The sequence below is a fragment of the Pleurodeles waltl genome, chromosome 7 (genome assembly GCF_031143425.1).
Source record: "Pleurodeles waltl isolate 20211129_DDA chromosome 7, aPleWal1.hap1.20221129, whole genome shotgun sequence".
NCBI lineage: Eukaryota > Metazoa > Chordata > Amphibia > Caudata > Salamandridae > Pleurodeles > Pleurodeles waltl.
Genome location: NC_090446.1, coordinates 406249886 through 406273432, shown reverse-complemented (window position 1 = coordinate 406273432; position 23547 = coordinate 406249886). Strand labels below are relative to the sequence as shown.

The window sequence follows — 23547 nt, the reverse complement described above, 5'->3', positions numbered from 1 at the left end:
GCCAACTAAAGTGTAGACTTCCACGGGTTGGAGGAAAGGCCCAGGATGGTTCCGGGAGACAGTAATATGATGCAGGCCCCTGTTTCCTCAGTCCCACTATAATTTGGCTACACTTTGTCTATATTCTTCGATCAGTTGAATATAATCTTAGATGACAAATGGGTGTTAGCGTAATCCAACACAGTCACACACTGAAATTTGTTCAAAAGCCTCCCAATTTCCCTCCACACAGATCCTCCCTTCGCCATCTTTCCATACTAATGGAGGAGATTAGATTGATTCTAGCCAGGAATGCGATAGAGGACGTTCCGCCAAATCAGTATTCCAACTTCTTCCTCATGAAAATGAAGTCAGGAAAATGGAGGCAAGTCATGGATCTAAGGATATTGAACAATTTCATCAAGAATCAGTCTTTCCGAATGTTACCACTTCAGGAGATCTGACAGATGATGGAAACAAAGGGCTATATGACTTCCTTGTATCTGTTGGATGCATATTTCCATACCCCTACCCATCCAAAGCAGAGAATGTTTCTGAGATTCAAGATGGCAGGGTTCCATTACCAGTTCAAAGTACTTACCTTTGGCCTGAAATCAGCTTCCAGGGTATTGAAGAAGTGCATGATGCTGGTGGCGGCTTCTCCCTGATGTTCAGGTCCAGGTATTCCCATACCAACTGCTTGATAAAAGGCCCCATGCTTCAGGGAGCAAAGTAATTGACTCAGGCTTGTATTCAGCTTGTTCATTCTCTGGGTTTCAAGCTGAGAGAAGAAAAATCCTCTCTCAATCCATCCAGGTCGGCAGTGTTCTTAGCAGTTCTGAACACAGCAGTGTCCAAGGCTTTACCCACTCAAGAACAGATTCTACGTCTAAAAGCAGTAACAGAGGCACTCTCAGTAGGAAAGTCTACTCTGTCAGGAAGTTCAAGTCCATGTTGGGGGTGATGTCATTCTGCATTCCATTAATCCTGAACTGTTGTCTCCTTATGCACCTAGATGCTCAATGGATCAATGTTCAAGGTTCCTTTGAGGACACCATTGTCATCACGCCAAAAATTAGCACTGCAATGTTCTGGTGGACATGCATGGACAATCTTTCACAAGGACTATCATTCCTTTGTATTACACCACGGGTGATAATGACAACAGATCGGGTACTCATGTACAGGACCTGGAGGTGCACAGAAAGTGGTCCGGTCAAGATGCTCATTTGCACATAAACCTTCTTGAACTCAAATCAGTGTTCCTGGGACTTCAGGCATGTCTCCCCAGGATTCACAATTGAGTGGTTTTAGTGAGAACAGACAACACTGCTACAATGGTTTTAGCAGGTGGCACAAAGTCTCAAGCGATCTCGACAGACGCACAGCTAGTTTGAAAATGGTTGTTGGTAAACATTTCTCTGAAAATAGAGTATGTTCTAGGAGCACAGAACGATTGTGCAGATTCGCCCAGCAAAACCAACAGACAACGTCACAAGTGGAAACTAAATCACCAACAACTACATACGAACCTGAATCTGTTTGACACTCACCACAACAAAAGGTGCAGTTTGTACGCCAGCAGATACCCTCAACTGGGCTTACAGGGAAACGCTTTCCACATCGCATGGACAGGCATGTTTGCCTATGCGTTCCCTCCATTTCCAAGTGCGACCCTTGCTGTCTGATCCTCATCGCCCCAGCTTGGTTAAAGTAGTATTGGTTCACAAAGCTACTTGGCCTTTCAGAGAGTCCTCACATACAGTTCCAATCTCCACAGAATATGTTGTCAATGAACAGGGGCCAGTTGCTCCATCCTCAAATTTGCACTGTTTGTCAGCCTGGCTCATGGTGACATTGAATTTGGTGCTCTAGATCTTTCTGAGGAATGCTCGTCCATTTTATTAAAGGATCAGGCTGTGTCAATAAATGCTATTCAGCTAAGTGTAGAAGATTTTGTTCATTGTGTTCTTCTCAATCTTATCCCATCTCCTCCCTTATCTGTAGCACCTTTCGAAATTAGGTCTTTCATTCCTCCATTAAGGTCCATCTAGCAGCCATTTCCAGATTCAGGAGATGTTCTGGACAGTTATCACTATGGTCCGATTACCTGATCAAGGAGTTCGTGAAGGGACTTTTTTGGGACTATCCTCCAATCAGGCCTTTGTTGGTGCAGTGGCAGCTTAACACAGTCTTGTTTCAGCTTATCAGATTTCAAGGTGAACTTGAAATTTCTCTCTTGGAAAGTGGCATTTCTCTTGGCTGTCATGTCCGCAAGAAGAATAAGTGAGAAAAGCGTTTACAACCCAAGAACCTTATCTATAGTTTCCTCCAGATAGTCATACTTCACACCAACCCGAACTTCATACCAAAAGTGCTGTCTTATTTTCACTTGAACAATCCAGTTAATCTGTCAACCTTTTTTCCTAACTCATCTCCTGTGGGGAGAGCCTTACACACTCTAGACATTTGTTGTCCAAAATTCTATCTGGATAGAATAAAAACTTTCAGGAAGTCCAACCAGCTCTTGGTTTCTTACACACGGCCAAGAAAAGGACAGGCCTTGACACGGGCTAGCATTGCTCGCTGGGGGTTGGCGTCCATAGCTTTTTGCCACAAACAGGCAGGAAGGCCAGTATCTAAGAAGGTGAAAGATCATTCCACCCAAAAGGTTGCAACTTCTTCAGCCTTGTTTGCAGGTGTATGCTTGCTGGATATCTGCAGGGCAGCATTGTGGGTGAATGCCCACATTTTCAAGGAGGCACCACTGCCTGAATGCATGGAGAAAGGCAGATGTTGTGGTTGGACAAGCTTCACTTTGGTTTCTCTTTTCATAAGTTAGGCAACATTGGATTTGTTCTTTTCTAGTATGATGTCAACTTATTTTTTTCTGATTTCTTCTCAGTTTCTTCATTTTTACCATTGCCATTGAGCTGATCCGGCGTTCCTCATTGCAAAATAAAGTATAGCATTTCATGCTTTGAAAATATTTTTTTTTCAAATGATCATGGTGGGGTAGTTTGCATTACCCACCTTCCCTTTTCCTTTGGTACTGCTCTTTAATCTGATTCAAGCATTTGACTCTATGGAAGATACAATACTGGAGAAAAAACAAGTTACTTACTTGTACACTGTGGTTCTCCAGTATTGTTATTTTTCATAGATTCACATGCAACCCTCCCTCCCCATTAAGGCTCACCCTTTATTTATTTTTTATTTTTTTATTTTTTTTATACCTCACCATTTTTTTATACCTCACCATTTTTGTATACCTCTTATTCTCTATTTTATACACTTGTGCTCGAAATCCGAGATATGGCGGCTCTGCAGGGGACGAGTGCTTCAGGGTCTGTGCTCTGATTGATTGAAGTTTGGATGTCTTGTTTTCTATGAGGTTTTAATTCTAATGCTTCAACACTGCTTATATTACGGTTACCCTGGGGCTCCCACTATGACGACGGGGAAGATCGAAGCATGGTAATCTATGAAAGATAATACTGGAGAACCACAGTGTACAGGTAAGTAACTTGTTTTTTTCTGCTTCAGACTGGTGGCCAGAAGATCTTACCCAATCTCCTTCCCTTACAGGTGTGGCCAGAAACCTGGGAGTTAAATTTGGTACAGACTTATCTTTTCATCATTAAATTGTTGTGGTGGCAGGAACTACTCATTTTTTTCGAACTTCTCCCCTTAGAAACGAGGAAATTAGTAACGTGTGCTTTGAGTCACCTCCAGGATTGACTACTGTAACAGCCTCTACCTTGGAGTAGTTAAATATCTGGTTAAGAAACACAAAGTAGTACAAAATGCCATAGTTCAACTTGTATGAAAACTTCCCTGCTGGACATCCACAGCTAAATGGCGGAAGGAACGCCACTGGCTTCTGGCGGAAAAGCAGATCCTGTTTAAATCCCTAGCAGTCATTAGAGCCATCTGTTGGACTGGGCCCAAATTATTCTTGGACAGATTCACACTATGTGTGTATTCTTGTGATCGGCCAGTGCAAAATTTCTAGCTACCCCCAAGTTCAGGCTGAAGATTAAAGGAGTGAGATCTCTGTTCTTGCTGCTGAGGCCTGTAGTCAGTTTCCTCTCTCTGACACAAGCAGAGAATCAAACCGTTTTTTAGAAAGCATCTTAATGCTTGGCTTTTCTCACAGGCATAATCTGACCCTTTCTCTGGTTCAGTTTAGCAGAATGGAATTGTGGATTTTAGTGACGAGATGCCCCTTTGGGGCAATTGTCGCACTTTAGAAGTAGCAAACAACATAATTTCTGCACATTACATAATGTTTGTTGAACTCTTTGGTTTGAGGCTGTTCTTGAAACTTGAATGAGGAGTCTCACAGATCGAAGGTGCAACTTTAATTAAAGTATTGTTTAATGGAACTACAAAGCCTTGACACACCAATCCTGAAAATGCATTATGTTTGAGACCCTGCATCATTGCTGTTCTTCTGAAGCATTGCTCCCTCTGGTCACATGTCTGTTGGAATCAGCATTATAGTTATTTTTAACACCAGCCTTAGTTAAAGAGGCTCCAGCTCTTTCACAGACAATATTAGCCAAAAAACGAAGACCCTTTTTTCCTACATTCAGATCCTCTGGGTTCACTTCTCATTGTGGCTGCAAAGAAATATCCTACCACTGCTCCAGACTGTATAGCCTCATGGAAAGCAATCTGTGTAGAAGAGAGGACGTTTTGTTGAACGTAATGAATATAATGAACATAATGAAGCAGTAAGTGTTTAAGATCCTTATGGGAATCTCCTTCATTTTTTCAAGAAAAGCTGCCACATGAAGACTATAATTTCCAGATGTTTCTTCAGGAAAGAATGATTGTGCATCTGCAGATTCATCTGATTTGGTTACCCAAAGTTATTATTATAGCCTAGCTTTACATTGTTTTTCATGGCGCCACTTTACTGGATTAAAACTAGAGGTTCAAAAGAGATTGTTTAGCTTCCTTTTTCTGTTAACACTATTTCGGTCCCCATGCGAATGGCAAAATACATCGAAGGAAGACAGAGCTAGTAACGCTTCAGGAGCTGCCCATAGTGAAGTAGTAACAAAGGCACCAGTACAAGCATCACAACTTACTATTTTCATAACAGAAGTTCCAAACCCCCTCTGGGTGTCTGCAGGCCCACCAGCAGCATTAAAAGAAGTCCTACCAACCTTTCAGGTCTCCAAAGGGAAGAGGTGACCTGCAGGAAAAACTGCAGAACCGTGCCTCCTCCATTCCCCCTTTTCCATTTGCCACTCTAATATTTCAATGCTTCACAGCAGTCACCTGGAAGTGAGAGGGATTGGTGCTCAGTAGTGTGCAAAATGGCTATTGTTTCCATCATCCAGTCATTCCTCCAAAGAAGTCTACTCAGTACCATGGAGGTTTACTTAAGCTGACGTTCAACCTTTTCTAAGTCACGTAAAGGGAAGGGGCTTTAATCCTGTTACATACTGGTTCGATAAAGGGCCTCAAACAAGAGTGCAAACACTTTTTCGATCTGGGTAAAGAAAGATCATTTTCATATGTTGGCTTTATCAAATTTAGCCCCACTGCCATCAAGGGACTAGTTGTGGCCATAATTCTCCAGAATTCAAATTTCTACATGCCCGTTGTTCAGTAATATTGCATGTCATAATATTTGTGGAGGTAGTGTACATTAACCCCTTAGCTGCTGGGCCTTTTCCCCCCCAGTGCTGAGCCCTTTTTTGGCTATTTGGGGTAGTTCGCACTTAGGGCTTCATAACTTTTTGTCCACATAAGCTAACCACGCCAAATTTGCGTCCTTTTTTTCCAACATCCTAGGGATTCTAATGGTACCCAGAGTTGGTGGTTTCCCCTGGAGGAGACCAAGAAAATACAGTGAAAATTTTGTTTTTTCCAAAAAAATGGGAAAAAAGGGCTGCCGAAGAAGGCTTGTGGTTTTTTCCCTGAAAATGCCATCAACAAAGGGTTTCTGGTGCTGAAATCACTATCTTCCCACCTTTCAGGAACGGGCAGACTTGAATCAGAAAACCAAATTTTTCAACACAAATTTGGCATTTTACTGGGACATACCCCATTTCTACTATATTTGGTGCTTTCAGCCTCCTTCCAGTTAGTGACAGGAATGGGTGTGAAACCAATGCTGGATCTCAGAATGCTAAACATTTCTGAAAACTAGACAAAATCCTGAATTTAGCAAGGGGTCATTTGTGTAGATCCTACAAGGTTTTCCTACAGAAAATAACAGCTGAAAGAAAAAAATATTGAAATTGAGCTGAAAACAACAGCCATTTTTCTTTATGTTTTACTCTGTAACTTTTTCCTGCGATGTCAGATTTCTGAAAGCAATATGCCGTTTTGTCTGCTGGACTCTTCTGGTTGCGGGGATATAAAGGGCTTGTAGGTTCATCAAGAACCCTAGGTACCCAGAGCCAATAAATGAGCTGCACCCTGCAGTTGGTTTTCATTCTATACTGGGTATACAGCAATTCATTTGCTGAAATATGAAGAGTGAAAAAGAGGTATCAAGAAAACCTTTGCATTTCCAAAATGGGATCAAGATAAGGTTTTGAGGAGCAGTGGTTATTTGCACATCGCTGAATTCCGAGGTGCCCATACTAGCATGTGAATTGCAGGGCATTTCTCAAATAGACGTCTTTTTTACACACTCTCTTATATTTGGAAGGAAAAAATGTAGAGAAAGATAAGGGGCAATAACACTTGTTTTGCTATTCTATGTTCCCCCAAGTCTCCCGATAAAAATGATACCTCACTTGTGTGGGTAGGCCTAGTGCCCGCGACAGGAAATGCCCCAAAACACAACATGGACACATCCTATTTTTTTTATAGAAAACACAGCTGTTTTTTCCAAAGTGCCTACCTGTAGATTTTGGCCTCTAGCTCAGCTGGCACATAGGGAAACCTACCAAACCTGTGCATTTCTGAAAACTAGAGACCTAGGGGAATCCAAGGAGGGGTGACTTGCGGGGCTCGGACCAGGTTCTGTTACCCAGAATCCTTTGCAAACCTCAAAAAGTGGCTAAAAAAACAAGTTTTCCTAACATTTCGGTGACAGAAAGTTCTGGAATCTGAGAGGAGCCACAAATTTCCTTCCACCCAGCGTTCCCCCAAGTCTCCCGATAAAAATGATACCTCACTTGTGTGGGTAGGCCTAGCGCCTGCGACAGGAAACGCCCCAAAGCGCAACGTGGACACATCCAAATTTTTGGAAGAAAACAGAGGTGTTTTTTGAGAAGTGGCTACCTGTAGATTTTGGCCTCTAGCTCAGCCGGCACGTAGGGAAACCTACCAAACCTGTGCATTTCTGAAAACTAGAGACCTAGGGGAATCCAAGGAGGGGTGACTTGCGGGGCTCGGACCAGGTTCTGTTACCCAGAATCCTTTGCAAACCTCAAAAAGTGGCTAAAAAAACAAGTTTTCCTCACATTTCGGTGACAGAAAGTTCTGGAATCTGAGAGGAGCCACAAATTTCCTTCCACCCGGCGTTCCCCCAAGTCTCCCGATAAAAATGATACCTCACTTGTGTGGGTAGGCCTAGCGCCCGCGACAGGAAATGCTCCAAAACAGAACGTGGACACATCACATTTTTTCATAGAAAACAGTGCCTACCTGTGGATTTTGGCCTTTAGCTCAGCCGGCACCTGGGGAAACCTAGCAAACCAGCACATTTTTGAAAACTAGAAACCCAGGGGAATCCAAGATGAGGTGACTTGTGGGGCTCGGACCAGGTTCTGTTACCCAGAATCCTTTGCAAACCTCAAAATGTGGCTAAAATAACACGTTTTCCTCACATTTCGGTGACAGAAAGTTCTGGAATCTGAGAGGAGCCACAAATTTCCTTCCACCAAGCGTTCCCCCAAGTCTCCCGATAAATATGATACCTCACTTGTGTGGTTAGGCCTGGTGCCTGCGACAGGAATAGATCACACAACGGTCAATGTTGGTCCTTACGTGAGGCAGCTGTTGACCCTGGGGTGATCCATTCCTGACACAGGCACTAGGTGTAGGCACTCAAGTGGGGTAGTGTTTTTATCAGGACAGGTGAGGAGTCACTGGGTGGTAGGAATGTTGTGGATCCCAGCATATTCCTGTAGTTTGTGTGACAGAAATGCGAGAAAAATAGAGTTTTTATTCAACATTTCAGCTTTGCAGTGTATTCTGGGTAAGAAAACTTTGGGGAATCCACACAAGTCACACCTCTGTGGACTCCCCCGAATGTCTAGTTTCCAGAAATGTTTGGGTTTAGTGTGTTTCTCTATATGGCCGCCGAATCCAGGACCAAAAACACAGGTGCCTGCCTTACAAAACCAGTTTGTTTTGCCATTGACAATTTTGATGTCTCCACAATATGATTTGGGTGGTGGAATTTGGGGCTGAACTAAATTGGTGAGCTCCCAAGAGAGCACTCTCTCTCTGCTTGCCGCCGCATTCACCTGCTCTCTGGGTTGGCCTAACCCACTATTACCCAGTTGCACGAACAGCTTGCGAAGGGACAGCAGGACTGTCCTCATCACCTCCCTCATAATGTACTGGAAGAGGAGTTTTCGAATGGGACTCCTCTGACTGAAAAATCACTCCTAGAGTCTGCGCCATTATCCTATCCCTCAGATGCTGTCTCAGTATCTGATGTCTCAGTCTCTGATCCTATGTCAGAGCGGTCCTCTATAACCCGATTGCAGGCAGCAGTCATCCATCAAGATGCCATCTCTGCTATTGGCTAAACTGTTGCTCTAAAACACTAGCCTACGTAGACAGTCACAAAATCGATGGTGTGTGTGAGATATGTGCAACAGTAGAGGCCACCTTACCTGCGCTTCTTCCCTCAATCAGCAGGTACTTTCAAGACACTCAAAAAACACCTTGTCACATACCATTCGTCACAGTCTTTAGCACCTCCTGCGCCCAGTCCAACAATCATTATTGGTGCTCCTACTCCCTCCTCCTCGGATTCCCTCATTACCACCCAGCAAAAGAGCCCTTCATCTCTCCATAGACTTTACTAATGTACTCGGCTATTTACATAAAATACAGATGTTCTCTTTGCAGTAGGCATATAAACCTTCTGCGCTTCTTTATGGCACTAAAACTGCCACTAGACAAGTCAGACCCTTTTCCCCCCAGGGAAACCACACACATATTGACAAAAGTGATATATATATGACAGCCAACCACCTGAAACTCAACTCAAGCAAAACCGAAATAATCCTCTTTGGCCCACACAAAAACACCTGGGACCCCCCATGGTGTCCCACCACGCTAGGCCCTGCACCCACCCCCGCCAACCACGCACGCAACCTCAGCATCATCCTAGACTCCTCCCTCTCGATGACCCAACAAATCAACGCTCTTACCTCCTCATGCTTCAACAAACTCCGTATACTGAAAAACATTCAAATGGATCCCCACAGAGACCAGAAAAACTGTCACTCACGCACTCATCAGCAGCAGGCTTGATTACGGAAACGCCCTCTACGCCGGCACCACTCTAAAACTCAAGCGCAAACTACACGCATCCAGAACTCAGCAGCACGACTCATCCTCGACCTCCGCCGACACGAACACATCTCTCCACACCTCAAATCCCTCCACTGGCTCCCCATTGACAAAAGGATCACCTTCAAGATCCTCATCCTCGCACACATCACTCCACAACACAGGCCCTGCCTACCTCAACGAGAGTCACCTTCCACACCCCCACACGAAACGTCCGCTCAGCTGACCTCTCTCTCGCCTCTGTCCCCCGCATCAAACACACCACCACCGGGGGCAGATCCTTCTCCTACCTTGCACCCAAAACCTGGAACGCACTCACAACCCACCTTCGCAAGACCCAAAACCTACTTCTTTTCAGGAAGGGCCTCAAAATCTGGCTTTTTGAACAGTGAACCTCCCAGCCCCTTTCCCTCCCCCGCCCCCACCCCCCCCCCAGCGCCTTGAGACCCTCACAGGTGAGTAGCGCGCTTTATAAATCTCTTTGATACAGACAGATCTACCTCTATATATATATATATATATATATATATATATATATATATATATATATATATATATATATATATATATATATATATATATATATATCCATGTACCTAGATATATCTATCTACATAGATATATATAGATATATACATTTTTTGTTGTTGTTGTTGTATGGTTTCCTTGGGGGCCAAAATGGCCCCCAGGGAAACCCTACAACATCTAAAAAAAAAATTGCCCCCACAGGGGGTCACCCTGCCCACGGGCGACCCCCTGTCATTTCATTTTTTTTTTATTCTTTTTTTAAAAAAAATCCCCTGGGGGGGCGCGATAGCGCCCCCCCCCCCCCCCCAAAAGTGATATCCCTGGTGTCTAGTGGGGTTTCCTGGTCCCCGATCGCTGCTGTGCTGCGATCGGGGGCCAGGAAACCATTTCAGAAGGCCTCGTAAGAAAGGGGAGAGTCTCCCCTTTCTTACGAGGCCTTTTCAAAGTGTTTCCTGGCCCCCCCGATCGCAGCTGTGCTGCGATCGGGGGGGCCAGGAAACCTGAAAGTGTTTCCTGGCCCCCGATCGCAGCACAGCTGCGACCGGGGGCCAGGAAACACTTTCAGGAAGGCCTCGTAAGAAAGGGGAGAGTCTCCCCTTTCTTACGAGGCCTTCCCGAACGTGTAAAAGGCCGTTTTCCCCAATAAAGCAGGAAGCGGCCGCAAGGCTGCTTCCTGCTTTGATGGGGAAAACACCTTTGCAACGTCGGCGCGCTGACGTCACAAAGGGGCGGGTGGGGGGCGGGGGGAGACACGGTAGCTTCCGTGTCTCCCCAGGGAAGTAAAAAAAAAATAATCCTCGGGTGCGACGCACCCGAGGATTTATTAATGCCCTTCCTGGTGTCGGCCACTGGTCGTGACCCGCACCAGGGAGGGTGTGTGGGCGTCGGCCAGTGGCCGACGCCCGCACCAAAGCGGTTAAGTAAACAGCCCTTCCCTTATACCTCAGATCCGCTCCAAGAACATTCTCAAAGTGAGAAGCTGAAAGATCATTTTATTATACCTCTACTTGAGCGACTGGCTCACAAAGACATCTGCATTCTATCCCATTCAGCATTACTTTAGCCTAACAATAGCCATTCTAGGGTGTGAACGAAAGTCAGTTTCAATCCCCGTCAGATCCATCTATTTCTTTGGAGCGATTCCTGATGCAGGCAGTATATACTTGGAGCAGAGACTGTGTTCTCTCCTCCTGAAGAGTTTGAAATTCTAAAGATAGGCTATTGGTCAGCCCATCAGATTTCATCCCTATCTGTGTCAATGGCATCTTGTATCTTTCTATTTCCAAATGTCTCCAGATAATGCCACTGCAACTGTGTCTTTAAAGTCAGTTTGCCAGTATTTGGGCATTTGAGAAGACATTTTGACACTATTACAGGCTGCAATTCAGTCTGTCATGATAGCAGCAATCTGTTAATCTTATAAAAGTGGTCACCTTTCATCAATGCTTTTCAACTCAGACGATTGCAACCGATGCTTCCCTGCAGCGGAGTGTGTATGGTTTGCCTTCAATCAAATGGAACATGGCTAGAGAATGAAGACCTACCACATCAACATCAAGTTGAGGCAGCCCATCTAACTTTTTGAAAGTCTTTTCCTCCAAACATCAAGGCGAACTCCCTTCTTGTACTGATGGACAGCACAAGTACAATGCATCATCCCAGCAAGCTCAGAACAAGATGCAGTTATTTCTTGAGGTGCAAACAAAATAGAAATTAGTGACAGCCAGAAACGACAGATCCATCATCTTTGTGTCCCAACCGCAGATGCATACTTTATAGGGCATGCAATAAAATCAAAACAAAAGTCAATGTTCCCTACAAGGCATGATGGTGTACTGTTAAAACTGTCCTTCTTGAAATATAACAGTGACTTTTTTTCCAGCGTCCATGGGCTGCAGCTATTTAACTACTTTGGCTTCTTTGCCGTCATTTTTTAATGGTTTGTTCAGAAATATTCTGTCACTTTTCTTTAAATAGTTACTTTTTCTGTTTTTAAGTTTCTTCTTTATAAAGAAAGTTGATGAAAATTGTTATTGTAGCCTTCAATAGTTTGACTGTCTTTTAAAATTAGATTTTGATCTCGAGCATGTGGGAGACAAGTCAATGCTGAAGAATATTCAAAATAAAAAATGCAATAAAGCCTCTTGGCCTAGATAGTTCATGGTGTTTTAACATTTTACTTCATTAGAAAAGTGGAAGGTGGAAAGAAAGTGCCTCATACATACCAAGATTATCGATTTAAATTAGAGCTCCTACTAAAAATAGAAAAATAGCACCGAAACGTATAAAACATAAGAAAGGAGATTCAGCAGGAGTAGTGTGACTAAAGTTGAAACTTCTTCAGGGAAGCACTTCTTGTGTATGTTACTCCCATCCTGTCCCTCCTTCACAATCCCATTACCTGAAAGACTGTTGGTAACTAACACACTAAATATACCAAGTGATGTCTGGAAGGCTACTGACATTTCTCCACGTTTCTAGTCGTCCTAGCCAGTACTTGGCAATTGTCTCTAAACTGGGATTGAGTTTATAAAAAATGAAAAATAGGGCATTCTCTGTATGCCGAATACTGGCACTCACCAAGATCTTAGTCTGCATTTCCTTGCAGCCTTATTCGTTGGACACAGGAACAGGATAGGCCCCAGATCTTCTGATAGGCTTCACACCCTAAGTAAAACATTTGTGCTATATTTCTGCATCTCAATCAATTTTGACTCCATTCTGAATACTATTTTTAATTACTAAGGCAAACACTGATATTTTTTCTAAAGGAGCAATCCACCTCTGCAGGAGTTTTTGTTTTGGCATATACGTTTCTCATTATGATCAGTTGTCTCTGAGTAGTGTCTACCATCTATATTTGTTCTGACAAGTTATTTTTTTAGTTTCGTTACAAATGAGCATTTGTTGTGATAGTTGCAACTTTCCCTTGTTCCCAGGCCATAGTTTACCATTGTTTTCATGGAGTAGTTAATGTAACCATTTAGGGCCAAGTCCTCTTTTGCCTAGGTCTCTTACAGATCCATGATGTCTTGCATATTTTGAAGTTTCATTTGGTAGGGATCTCCCGAATTCTGCTGTATGCTTGCAATATTCCATGATCCAATTTGTGTTTTTTCCTTACTTATTCCAGTGGTTTCGCCTTCTAATGACCACTATATGGGGTCCAGTCTTGGGTGATCAATGTTTGCTGCATGCATATTATTCCCCTGAAAGTTGCCCACCTTTCGCCGCCTATTTATTTTTTTGCTAGTAAATTAGTCTTGTGTCTGGCCTCCTCCATCTCATTTAGCTTGCCTTTTGGAGAGCTCTGCATTTGGGTGATGAATCTCAACATAAGTACCATTTAGTCAATGTTGGCTTCCGTGCTTTTGGCAAAGCCGATTCGGATAACCAATATGTAAACTTGATGCAGGTGCTGTAATCTGTGTTATGGCAGCGCATTTGGCACTACCTTCCACTTGTATTTTCCCTTGGGATGTGATAAGTACTCTGACATCTAACAATTTCTTGTTTATCGTTGGTGTTGCGTAGTGTACCCAGTACACATCTGTTGCAGTAATTCATTCACGAGGGAACTGCCAGGCCTTGTTCTGCAAAGTGCATCTGACATAATTCTAAGGCTTATCAGAGGGTAGTGTTAAGCATTTGTTGTACACACACATGCAATAAATGAGGAACACACACTCAAAGACTTAACTCCAGGCCAATAGGTTTTTATATAGAAAAATATATTTTCTTAATTTATTTTAAGAACCACAGGTTAAAGATTTGCAGTAAACTCTTTAAATGCAAGGTACTTCACTTAGATACTTTAGGAACTTTGAATAAAAGCAATATCATATACATTCTTTGTAAAAATGGCAATAAGCTATTTTCAAAGTGGACACAGTGCAAAAATCAACAGTTCCTGGGGGAGGTAAGTAAAGGTTAGATTAGGAGGTAAGTAAAACACTGACAAGTCTCAGTTCTGGGGCATAGGCATCCCACTGTTGGGGGTTCAAGGCAACCCCATAGTTACCACACCAGCAGCTCAGGGCCGGTTAGGTGCAGAGGTCAAAGAGGAGCCCAAAATACATAAGTGCCTATGGAGAACAGGGGTGCTCCAGTTCCAGTCTGCCAGCAAGTAAGTACCTGCGTCCTCTGGGGCAGACCAGAGGGGTTTTGTAGAGCACTGGGGGGTTTGACACAAGTAGGCACACAAAACACACCCTCAGCGGCACAGGGGTGGCCGGGTGCAGTGTTCAAAGCAGGCGTCGGGTTTTGTATAGATTTCAGTGGAGGGACCTGGGGGTCACTCTAGCAGTGCAGGCAGGCACAGGTGGGGCTTCTCGGGACAGCCGCCACCTGGGCTAGGCCCAGGGTCGCCTGGGGGCCACTCTTGCACTAAGGTTCGGTTCCTTCCAGTCCTGGGGACTGGGGGTGCAGTGCTGGTTCCAGATGTCGGGTCCCTTGTTACAGGCAGTCACGGTCAGGGGAGCCTCTGGATTCTTTCTGCATGCGTCGCTGTGGGGGTTCAGGGGGGTTGTCTCTATCTACTCACGGGCTTGCAGTCGCCGGGGAGTCTTCCCCGTGGTGTTTGTTCTCTGGATCTTGAGCCGTGGGCGTCGGGAGCAGAGTGAAGTCTCACGCTTCCGGCAGGAAACGTGCAGTCTTTGGAAGTTGCTTCTTTGTTGCAAAGAAGTAGCTGGTTTTGAGCAGGGCCGCTGCTCACAGGAGTTTCTTGGTCCTTTAGTCCAGGGCAGTCCTCTGAGGCTTCAGAGGTCGCTGGTCCCTGTCGGATGTGTTGCTGGTTGCAGGTTTTCGAAGTTGGAGACAGGCCGGTAGGGCTGGGGCCAAAGCAGTTGTCGTCTTCCTCCTTCTCTGTGGGCTTGTAGGTCAATAGTCCTTGTTTCTACAGGTTGCAGGAATCTGATTTCCTGGGATCTAGGGTGACCGTAAATACTGAATTTAGGGGTGTATTTAGATCTGGGGGGCAGTAGCCAGTGGCTACTGTCCTTGAGCGTGGCTACATCCTCTTTGTGCCTCCTCCCTGTCGGGAGGGGGGACACATCCCTAATCCTACTGGGGAAATCCTCCCAACTCAAGATGGAGGATTTCTAAAGGCAGGGGTCACCTCAGCTCAGGACACCTTAGGGGCTGTCCTGACTGGTGGGTGACTCCTCCTTGGTTTTCTCATTGTCTCCTCCAGCCTTGCCTCCAAAAGTGGGGGCAGTGGCTGGAGGGGTGGGCATCTCCACTAACTGGGATGCCCTGGGGCGCTGTAACAAAAGGAGTGAGCCTTTGAGGCTCACCGCCAGGTGTTAGTTCCTTTAGGGGGAGGTAAAAAGCACCTCCACCCAGTACAGGCTTTGTTCCTGGCCACAGAGTGACAAAGGCACTCTCCCCATGTGGCCAGCAACATGTCTGGTGTGTGGCAGGCTGGCAGAAACTGGTCAGCCTACACTAGAAGTAAGATTGGTATTCAGGGTCATCTCTAAGATGCCCTCTGGGTGTATGTTACAATAAAGTGCACACTGGCATCAGTGTGCATTTATTGTGCTGAGAAGTTTGATACCAAACTTCCCAGTTTTCAGTGTAGCCATTATGGAACTGTGGAGTTTGTGTTTGACAAACTCCCAGACCACATACTCTTATGGCTACCCTGCATTTACAATGTCTAAGGTTTTGCTTAGACACTCTAGGGGCATAGTGCTCATGCGCATATGCCCTCACCTGTGGTATAGTGCACCCTGCCTTAGGGCTGTAAGGCCTGCTAGAGGGGTGACTTAACTATGCCACAGGCAGTGTGAGGTTGGCATGGCACTCTGAGGGGAGTGCCATGTTGACTTAGTCTATTTCTCCCCACTAGCACACACAAGCTGTGAGGCAGTGTCCATGTGCTGAGTGAGGGGTCCCCAGGGTGGCATAAGACATGCTGCAGCCTTTAGAGACCTTCCCTGGCATCAGGGCCCTTGGTACCAGCTACAAGGGACTTATTTGAGTGCCAGCTCTGTGCCAATTGTGGAATCAAAGGTACAGTTTAGGGAAAGAACACTGGTGCTGGGGCCTGGTTAGCAGGGTCCCAACACACTTTCAATCAAAACTTAGCATCAGCAAAGGCAAAAAGTTAGGGGGTAACCATGCCAAGGAGGCATTTCCTTACATCCACCTAGCGTTTTGGTGAATAAAGTTATTTATAACGGAAACGTTGGAGTTTGTCGGAGAGGACTTGATACAAGTAAAACACTAGATGTAAATCTTACTTCTGAATCTTAATCCAATGCTTTTATTTTTTTATCTGAATGCATGTAGTACGTTAAGCGCAGTGCTTTACTTTAAGTTTAATCCTTTTGGTTAAACAAGTTTACATTTTTTGTCTCCTCCCACAGTCGCAGAGATCTGGAAATTGAGAGGCCAGTGTTTGGTATTGAAGACGACAAAACTAAAACACTCCAGTAAGTTAACCGCAGAAATGCATTTCTATTCACAGTTCAATTATGTAGTCTCTCCTACAGGAGGAACATGGTATGGCATCTGTTCCACTCAGTGCTTCAGTTCAAATAGTTTGTGATCAACAGTACTTTAAACGATGTTAAGTCAAAATTGTTTGAGGCCTAAGCTACTTGGCCAACTCTGCTTTTCTCTTTACCAAACTGATTATGACGTCTTTAGACTGATTTTCTCTCCAGCGCTTTAAACCGAATGTCTTACCCACTGGCAAGATAAAGAATTGGTGGCTCTGTTTGGATAAAGGCCCGGGGACCCTTTCTCTTTGATGGCCAACCTTCTCCTGCCTCTCCACAGTTTGAGTCATGCTGGACTGGCAATCGGTTACAAGCAAGATGTTGTCTTATAATGTTAAGCAACTGACCTCTCCTACCAAAGGTTTTCTTTTGCTTCTTGCTTACTACTCAATAGTTTTTTTGGTGTAGGAACGAGTAATATTTATTTCTATTTAAATTAGTGTTATTTTGCATTTAGTACATTTGGATTATAACAACGAATTAAATAGATACCAGCTCTCACAAATGCAAAGTAAATGCAAGAAAACCTGTGATTTTAATTGAAAGCCATAATATCCTTTTGCATTCAGTGGGTTTCATTTGCGTTTCAGTACAATTAATGCACACTCACCAGTCACGTGATTTGCTGCTGAGTGGCTTGTAATATAAAATTTCCCAGCTTTAATAAAGTCCACAAATCTAGTCCATAGTCTGTTTATGCCCCTACTTTGAAGCCTCTGGTCCTCTTAAATTCACTCCTATTTGGACCTTTCACTCCCTGGATGAACAAAGCTGCGATTTAATTCCATAACTTTTCCATTCGGGAGGCAACATTTATCACAATACAATAGCAAACCAGCATAACCAAATCGAGTTACATTTCTTAAGTGACCTTCAATTTATCCAAAAGAATTTCCAGAAATTATCTTCTATCATCACATCTTTGGTGCGGCGTGAACTCTTATTTGGGTGGGGATAATCCGTGCCTCCGTGTCCTTAATAGAAGTTAAACTTTCCATTACTAAAGCTAGAAACATTTATATTGAGAGTCAGGAACGGAGGCAAGGATTGTGCTAGTTCAAATCTTAAAGATGCCCAATGTGGCCAAGTTAATTAGAGATTTGAAATACACCATCACTAACAAGACCCCGGGACTAGATTGGTTCCCCATGGAATTCTGTAGTGCATATGAACACTTATGGAGCTGTAACAAACGTGCTGACCGAAAGCAGACTCCTGCAGTCACTCCGTGACTCCCTACTTGTATCTCTTCCAAGCCCCAGGAGAGACCCCTTGGAGCTATCTTTGTATTGTCTATGCTTGGGTAGGACTATGGTAATGAGTAAAATCATTGTGGGTCAACTACTTGAACATATGCAAAAGCTGGTTCTGCCAGACCAAAATGGTTTTGTCCCAGGAACATCTACCACGCTTAACATCTGATGATTACATTGTTAAGGAGTTTCCTCTTGCCCAGTGGCCTTATGCTGTTTGCATGGTTCTGGACCTGGAGATACGGTGGATTGGGGGTAATCTGTTCTTGAGCATAACCTCTTTAGACGTTCTGGTTAGGCTTTAAAGGCTCATCCGCTTACTATATACAGAACCCACTGCCAGAGTGAAGATTGGCCAGTGTATTTCCCCTCCATTTCAAGTGAGTAGAGGAATGCAGCAAGGTTGTCTCTTGTCTCCATTGCTTTTTGCCCTGGCAGTGGAAACGCTAACATAGAGGCTTCAGTAACAGGGAAGGCATGGGGTATTCTGCTGAATAGCTAGACACACGTTGTCTCGCTTTATGCAGACAATGCCTTAATTTACACTTGAGACATTCAGGATGGAATAGCCGAAATTAGAGACACCCTGCTGGGAATTCCTTGCTGCGTAGTCTCTGGGAGTGAACTGAGCTAAATCCTCCCTTATCCCACTACACCTTCATTGCCCTTGCAGCATCTAGTGGTAAATTTGCATCCTCTGCAGTGGGAACCCCGCACATTCAGATATCTCGGCATAAATATTTACCATGGGATGCCAGATAAATGACGTTCTGGAGTACTCTACCGTTAACAGAGCAGGCTAGAATGTCATTGTCTAAAATGGTGATGCTCCCTTGCTTACTCTGTTACTTTTGCAACCTTCTGGTACACATACCCGGATCCATGATCTGCACATTACACACTGCCCTAGGGAGCTTCATCTAGAACAAGGGCAGATGCAGAGTGGCACTGGGCAAGTTGCAATTACCCGTGTGACCCAAGGGGCCTTCCTTCCGGGTGAGTGACTCCCACGGGAGTTCAGTATCCTTCTGTGGATAACCTGCAACAGTTCATCGCAGCCTGCGCCTCATTCGCTCATCCCCCAATACTACCATGAAGCTTGATTACACTCCATTACTTTGTTCTGTGACATGATAGGAAGGGAAGGCCTACTGACATTGGAGGCCGTAGGAGTAGGCAGACTGGGGGCTCTTTCAAGTTGGCGTCCTCCTACCCTTTGATTGACTGCAAGAGGAGCGGGAGCTCCCAGTTGGTCACCTTCTGGCTTACAGCTGTTTGTTAGCTGAAGTAGGTGGGTGATGGCACATCATACACAGGGAGTCGGCCCAGCAACCACTGATACACAATCTCCACATCATGGGTAGTGGTCTCCTACTAATCACATGGTTTGTTCAAGCCCTGGCATACACCACACATGACCCATTGTCCAGGACCCGCAGGTGCTGGGAGGAAGAAATAAATAAGCCCAGAACTTGCTAAGAAAGAGTGGAAGAGGGTGCTTATATATCCAAGGAAACTATCATGGCAGAGGCAGCTGCTAAAAATGTCAAGGGGTGGAGGGGGCGACAGGGTTGAGAGGAAAACACTTAATAAGCAATTTAAAAAACGTACTTTCTGCTGTTCCTACTGTCGCCTTGCTCCGCTGCTCCTGATGTCCCAGATTTCACTGGGACACCAGCACAGGCTCTCTAGCAATCCTGGTGCTGCTTTCCTAGCATAAACATAGCATGAAAGCAGCATCAGGATTGGCCTGAGCAGCTTGGAATGCCAATCACAGTTCACTGGGGTCTTTGCAGTTTCACCAGTCTGGCTGTTGAACACAGCCAGGTTTGCGAAACCTAAATGCACATGTGTTTGGCTGGCCAGAGACGGCTGGCCAAACACACATCCGCGCTTAGTGTACTTCATCCCCCTCCCTTCTCCCCCTCCTGTTGCCCAGCCCTGCCCTTCCCTGCACTGCTCCCTGAGCCAGCAAATGACAAATAAAATAATGGAAAACTATTGTTTTATTTTTCATCTGCCCGCTCTTAGCCAGGAGGTCCACGCTCCTCCGCCATTGCGGAGGAGCCACCCCTGTATCACGGAACGCTAAGTTTCGGTACATACAGCATAATATTCTGTGGGGAAGGGCTTACATTTGTGCCAGCAAACATCCACTATATGTGTGGGGCACCTTCAGAATGTCTTCAATGCCAACAATCAGGAGCAGGTATGGCACATATGTTCTGGAGTGCCTTATGGCTGTGATGTTATGAGGGGACGTCTCAGATGCAATAACTGTTGTGACAGGCCACACTAATGTGTGTATCATGCTCGCTGTTAGGATTGTTTAAGCATTCAAAAACTGTGAAAGCTGTGAATTGTTTGCTTAGCTTTGCTTAGGGCCTGCAGGTTCATTGCTGTGCACTGAAAGGCCCAAACACTACCAGGAATTGCCCATTGGTGGACAGCAACACTCAAGTGGGGAAAGGCAGAGGCTGTGGCTCTGAGGCACAAGAAGGCTTACAGATTGCTCAGGATCCCCATCACAGCTGTTTGGGAGATGTTGCTCCTCTTCTTACGAACTTAGAAGGAAGAACTACACAGCTAAGTCTGCAGTCATGCCCCCTGGACTCACTCTCCAGGTGTTTGGTATGGCCAAGCTTTCCCTTCGACCCCCTCATCCACTCCTTTTCCCCTAGGTCCTCCTTCCTCCCTTATAAGCTTGCAGGCTATAAATTGAAAAGACCTAGCAATGCATTGTGTGCCACCATCCCATATGTTGACATGTGAAGGGGTAAAATTGACACATCAGTAGATAATGAAGAACTAGCCACATCATGCAGAGTATCCAAAGTTGTGATAATGCAGCTGAATGACCTGTTTTTTTATCGTTAAAATGTTCACTAAAAAGGACCTACGACTCCTGCCAGCCATAGTGTTGAACTGCATACATAAGATGAACGATGAGAATATCAATTTTGTATGTTACATTGTTCCTGATACGTATATTATGAATGTGTACTAATGCTGAAATGTAATAAAATTGGCTTAAAAAAAAAGTTTGAAACAAAACGTCTTAAATGTGAATTCAGACAACCAATCTGCTGCATTCAAAATATCTTCCAGTCTAGCCCCCAAAGAGAAAGCCTTGGAAGCCATGGAACTTCTTGCCGAATGAGCTCCGAAAACAGATGTCTATGCCCGCCTCTTGCCTGACATATTTCACCCTTCTAGCTATGATAAGGGAAGACACTGCCTTGTATGTATTACGCAAGGAGATAAGGAGTTGATGTTCTCCTGCTTGGGCGAATGTCCTCAGTGATGGATTCATATGCCTTGATGTGTGCAACCACACAATTCAGGAGCTTTATGAAATTATGTATACTACACAACTTTGACATCACATTTAGTTCTTCTTGAAATCTGAAGTCACCACATGGAGTGAATACCTTACCTGTAATATCCAGGGCTCTCACATCTGATAATTATTTACATGATAACAGATAAAACATGGCCAACTTTCCTGATAACTGTTTTTTCGAAAGATACTTATCCGTGGCCATGAAAGAAAAAGATTTAGAACTTTGTTGACGTCCCAAAGCGTAGAATTCCTGGGTGTTGGAGGAGCTGATAACCTGATGCCCCTCATCCGGACTAAAGGGTGTTCATCTACCAGATTGCCATCAACTGAGGTATGTTCCTCCAAAATGACTGACAGAAAAGTGTTTATAGAATGGTAAGCTAGCTCCTCTGACACCAGAGCTGACAAAATTCACAATGTGGATGACGTCCGATTCCTCCCTCTGAACACACCAACGTAGCCATCTTCCCCAAGCGGAGCGATAGCTCTTGGTTGTTCTGTCCGCCCATGCTCCAAATAGAAGGTGCTCAGCTTACTCCAAAAGTCCTACGGCCAACCATCTACTCCAGTAATCCGCCACGAGGCGGAGCAAGCCTTCCAGGATCATGTGGTGAGGATTCCCTAGATCGTCTTTGAGGAGATGCAGTCTGTGGGGAAGCAGAATTGGAAAATCCCAAGAAAGTTCCATCATCACTCTTAAGACCTCCAGAATAGTATGATCACTACCAAATCTGCATGTTGCCTTCTGACCTGCACTGCCAGCCTCGTGAGCAAGATGAATAGAGAATTTGATCACCTGATTGTTCATTCGAAAGGCTAACAGATCGACTGTGAATAGTCCCCAATATTCCTCCATCGATCGGAAGATCCCCTGATGTAACTTCCATACGCTGAGATCTCTCAGGTACTGGGAGTGCCAATCCTCCTCTTTGTTGGACATCCCCGGGAGATACTATGCAGTTACCGAGATGTGAGAGTCCAGACAGTACCTCCAGAAATCTTTCGCTAGCTCTGCCAGCATCCTGGATCCTGAACCCCCAGACTATTTATGTGACGAACTGCCAAGACGTTGTCAGTCTTCAACACCACCCAACTTGCTCTTTTGTCCAGCAGCAGACTGTAAATGACCTTGCCAGCAACTATAGACCGTTTATATGCATGCTTCATTCTTCGGAAGACCACTTTCGGCCTGTGAAAAAATCCTCACATCTGCCCCCCTCCCAGCCTGTTGTGCTGGCATCAGACTCTATCACAATGTCTGGACTGGAACTGAAGATTGCTCCCCCATTTCACGCCTCCATGTGGGCAAGCCACCATTGCATTTCCTCCTGGCTTCCTCCGACAACAGTACCAATTCAGAGTACTTCAGTCCCCCTCGTAGATGAAATGCCTTCAGCGGCTGCAGAGCCTTGTAATGCAGAGATCTCAGAAAGATTGTCTGAATGGGCAAAGTAAACGGGCCCACTAGATTAGCCAATTGCCATAGGGACATAGTTTGCCATGACAGGGTCTTTTTCATCTTGTGTCAGATCTTCTCCATCTTTTTGGCCAACAGCTTAGAGTAGATGGGTGGAGTCTATGAGGAATCCCAGGAACATTGTGCACTGCGTTGAAACCAGTAAGGGCTTCTTTTTGTTGATTACGAATCCCATGAATTCCAGCAGATCTACAGCCATCTGGATTTGATTCTTGAGCATCTGAGGACAACAGGAGGATATTGTCCAGGTAGACAATGAGACCTATTCCTTGACTGTGAAGATGCTTCCCCACAGGCTTGAACACTTTGGTAGAGCACCAAGCTTCTGACAGGCCGAGCGATGGAGTGTGAAACTTGAACACCTGACTTTGTCACGTGAACTACAGAAATCTCCGGTGTTGAGAAAAAATTGGATTCTGTCAGATAGGTGTCCTTGATTGAGATCCTGTCTGGTCAACTAGTCTCGTGGCCGCAGTAGATCTTGCAGCAGATGGATTCCCTCCATCTTGAGGTGGTGGTATACAAGACACTTGTTGAAGTCTCTGAGGTTTATCACTTGAGATGATCTCCATCCTGCTTGTCTACCAAAAATACGTTGCTCAGAAAACCATGGGTGTGTAATGTTGTAGGAACAATCGCTCCTTTGCCCAGCAACTCTATTTCTTGATCTATGAGAGCAGAACTTTCTTGGGGCAGAGGTTGGGGGGTAGATGATGAGCTTGGGACATTTGAAGTCCCCATGAACTCTATTTAGAACCCTTGTACTGTTTGCAGGACCTAAACACCAGACAGCAGCTTCCTCCAATTGTCCAGAAACGCAGCCAATCACCCTCCCACTTTTAAGTTGGGAAAGCAGGAGAGTTTTCACACTGGGAACATCCTTTGGTCGCGATTACCACCTCTGGCACCACAACCCCGCTGGTAGTGTCTGGATAGATGGAAATTGCTATACTTTGT

General features: G+C 44.9%; 1 protein-coding gene across 3 annotated transcripts in view; it reads left to right on the top strand.

Annotated features, from left to right (window-relative positions):
- Positions 1 to 23547, top strand: part of NDRG3 (NDRG family member 3) — an 836729-nt gene that overhangs the window by 392970 nt on the left and 420212 nt on the right. For all 3 annotated transcript variants that reach the window (XM_069243888.1, XM_069243886.1, XM_069243887.1), the window contains one exon: positions 16383 to 16448. In XM_069243888.1, coding sequence (XP_069099989.1) covers positions 16383 to 16448 — 66 coding nt within the window. The remainder of the gene's footprint in view (positions 1 to 16382; positions 16449 to 23547) is intronic.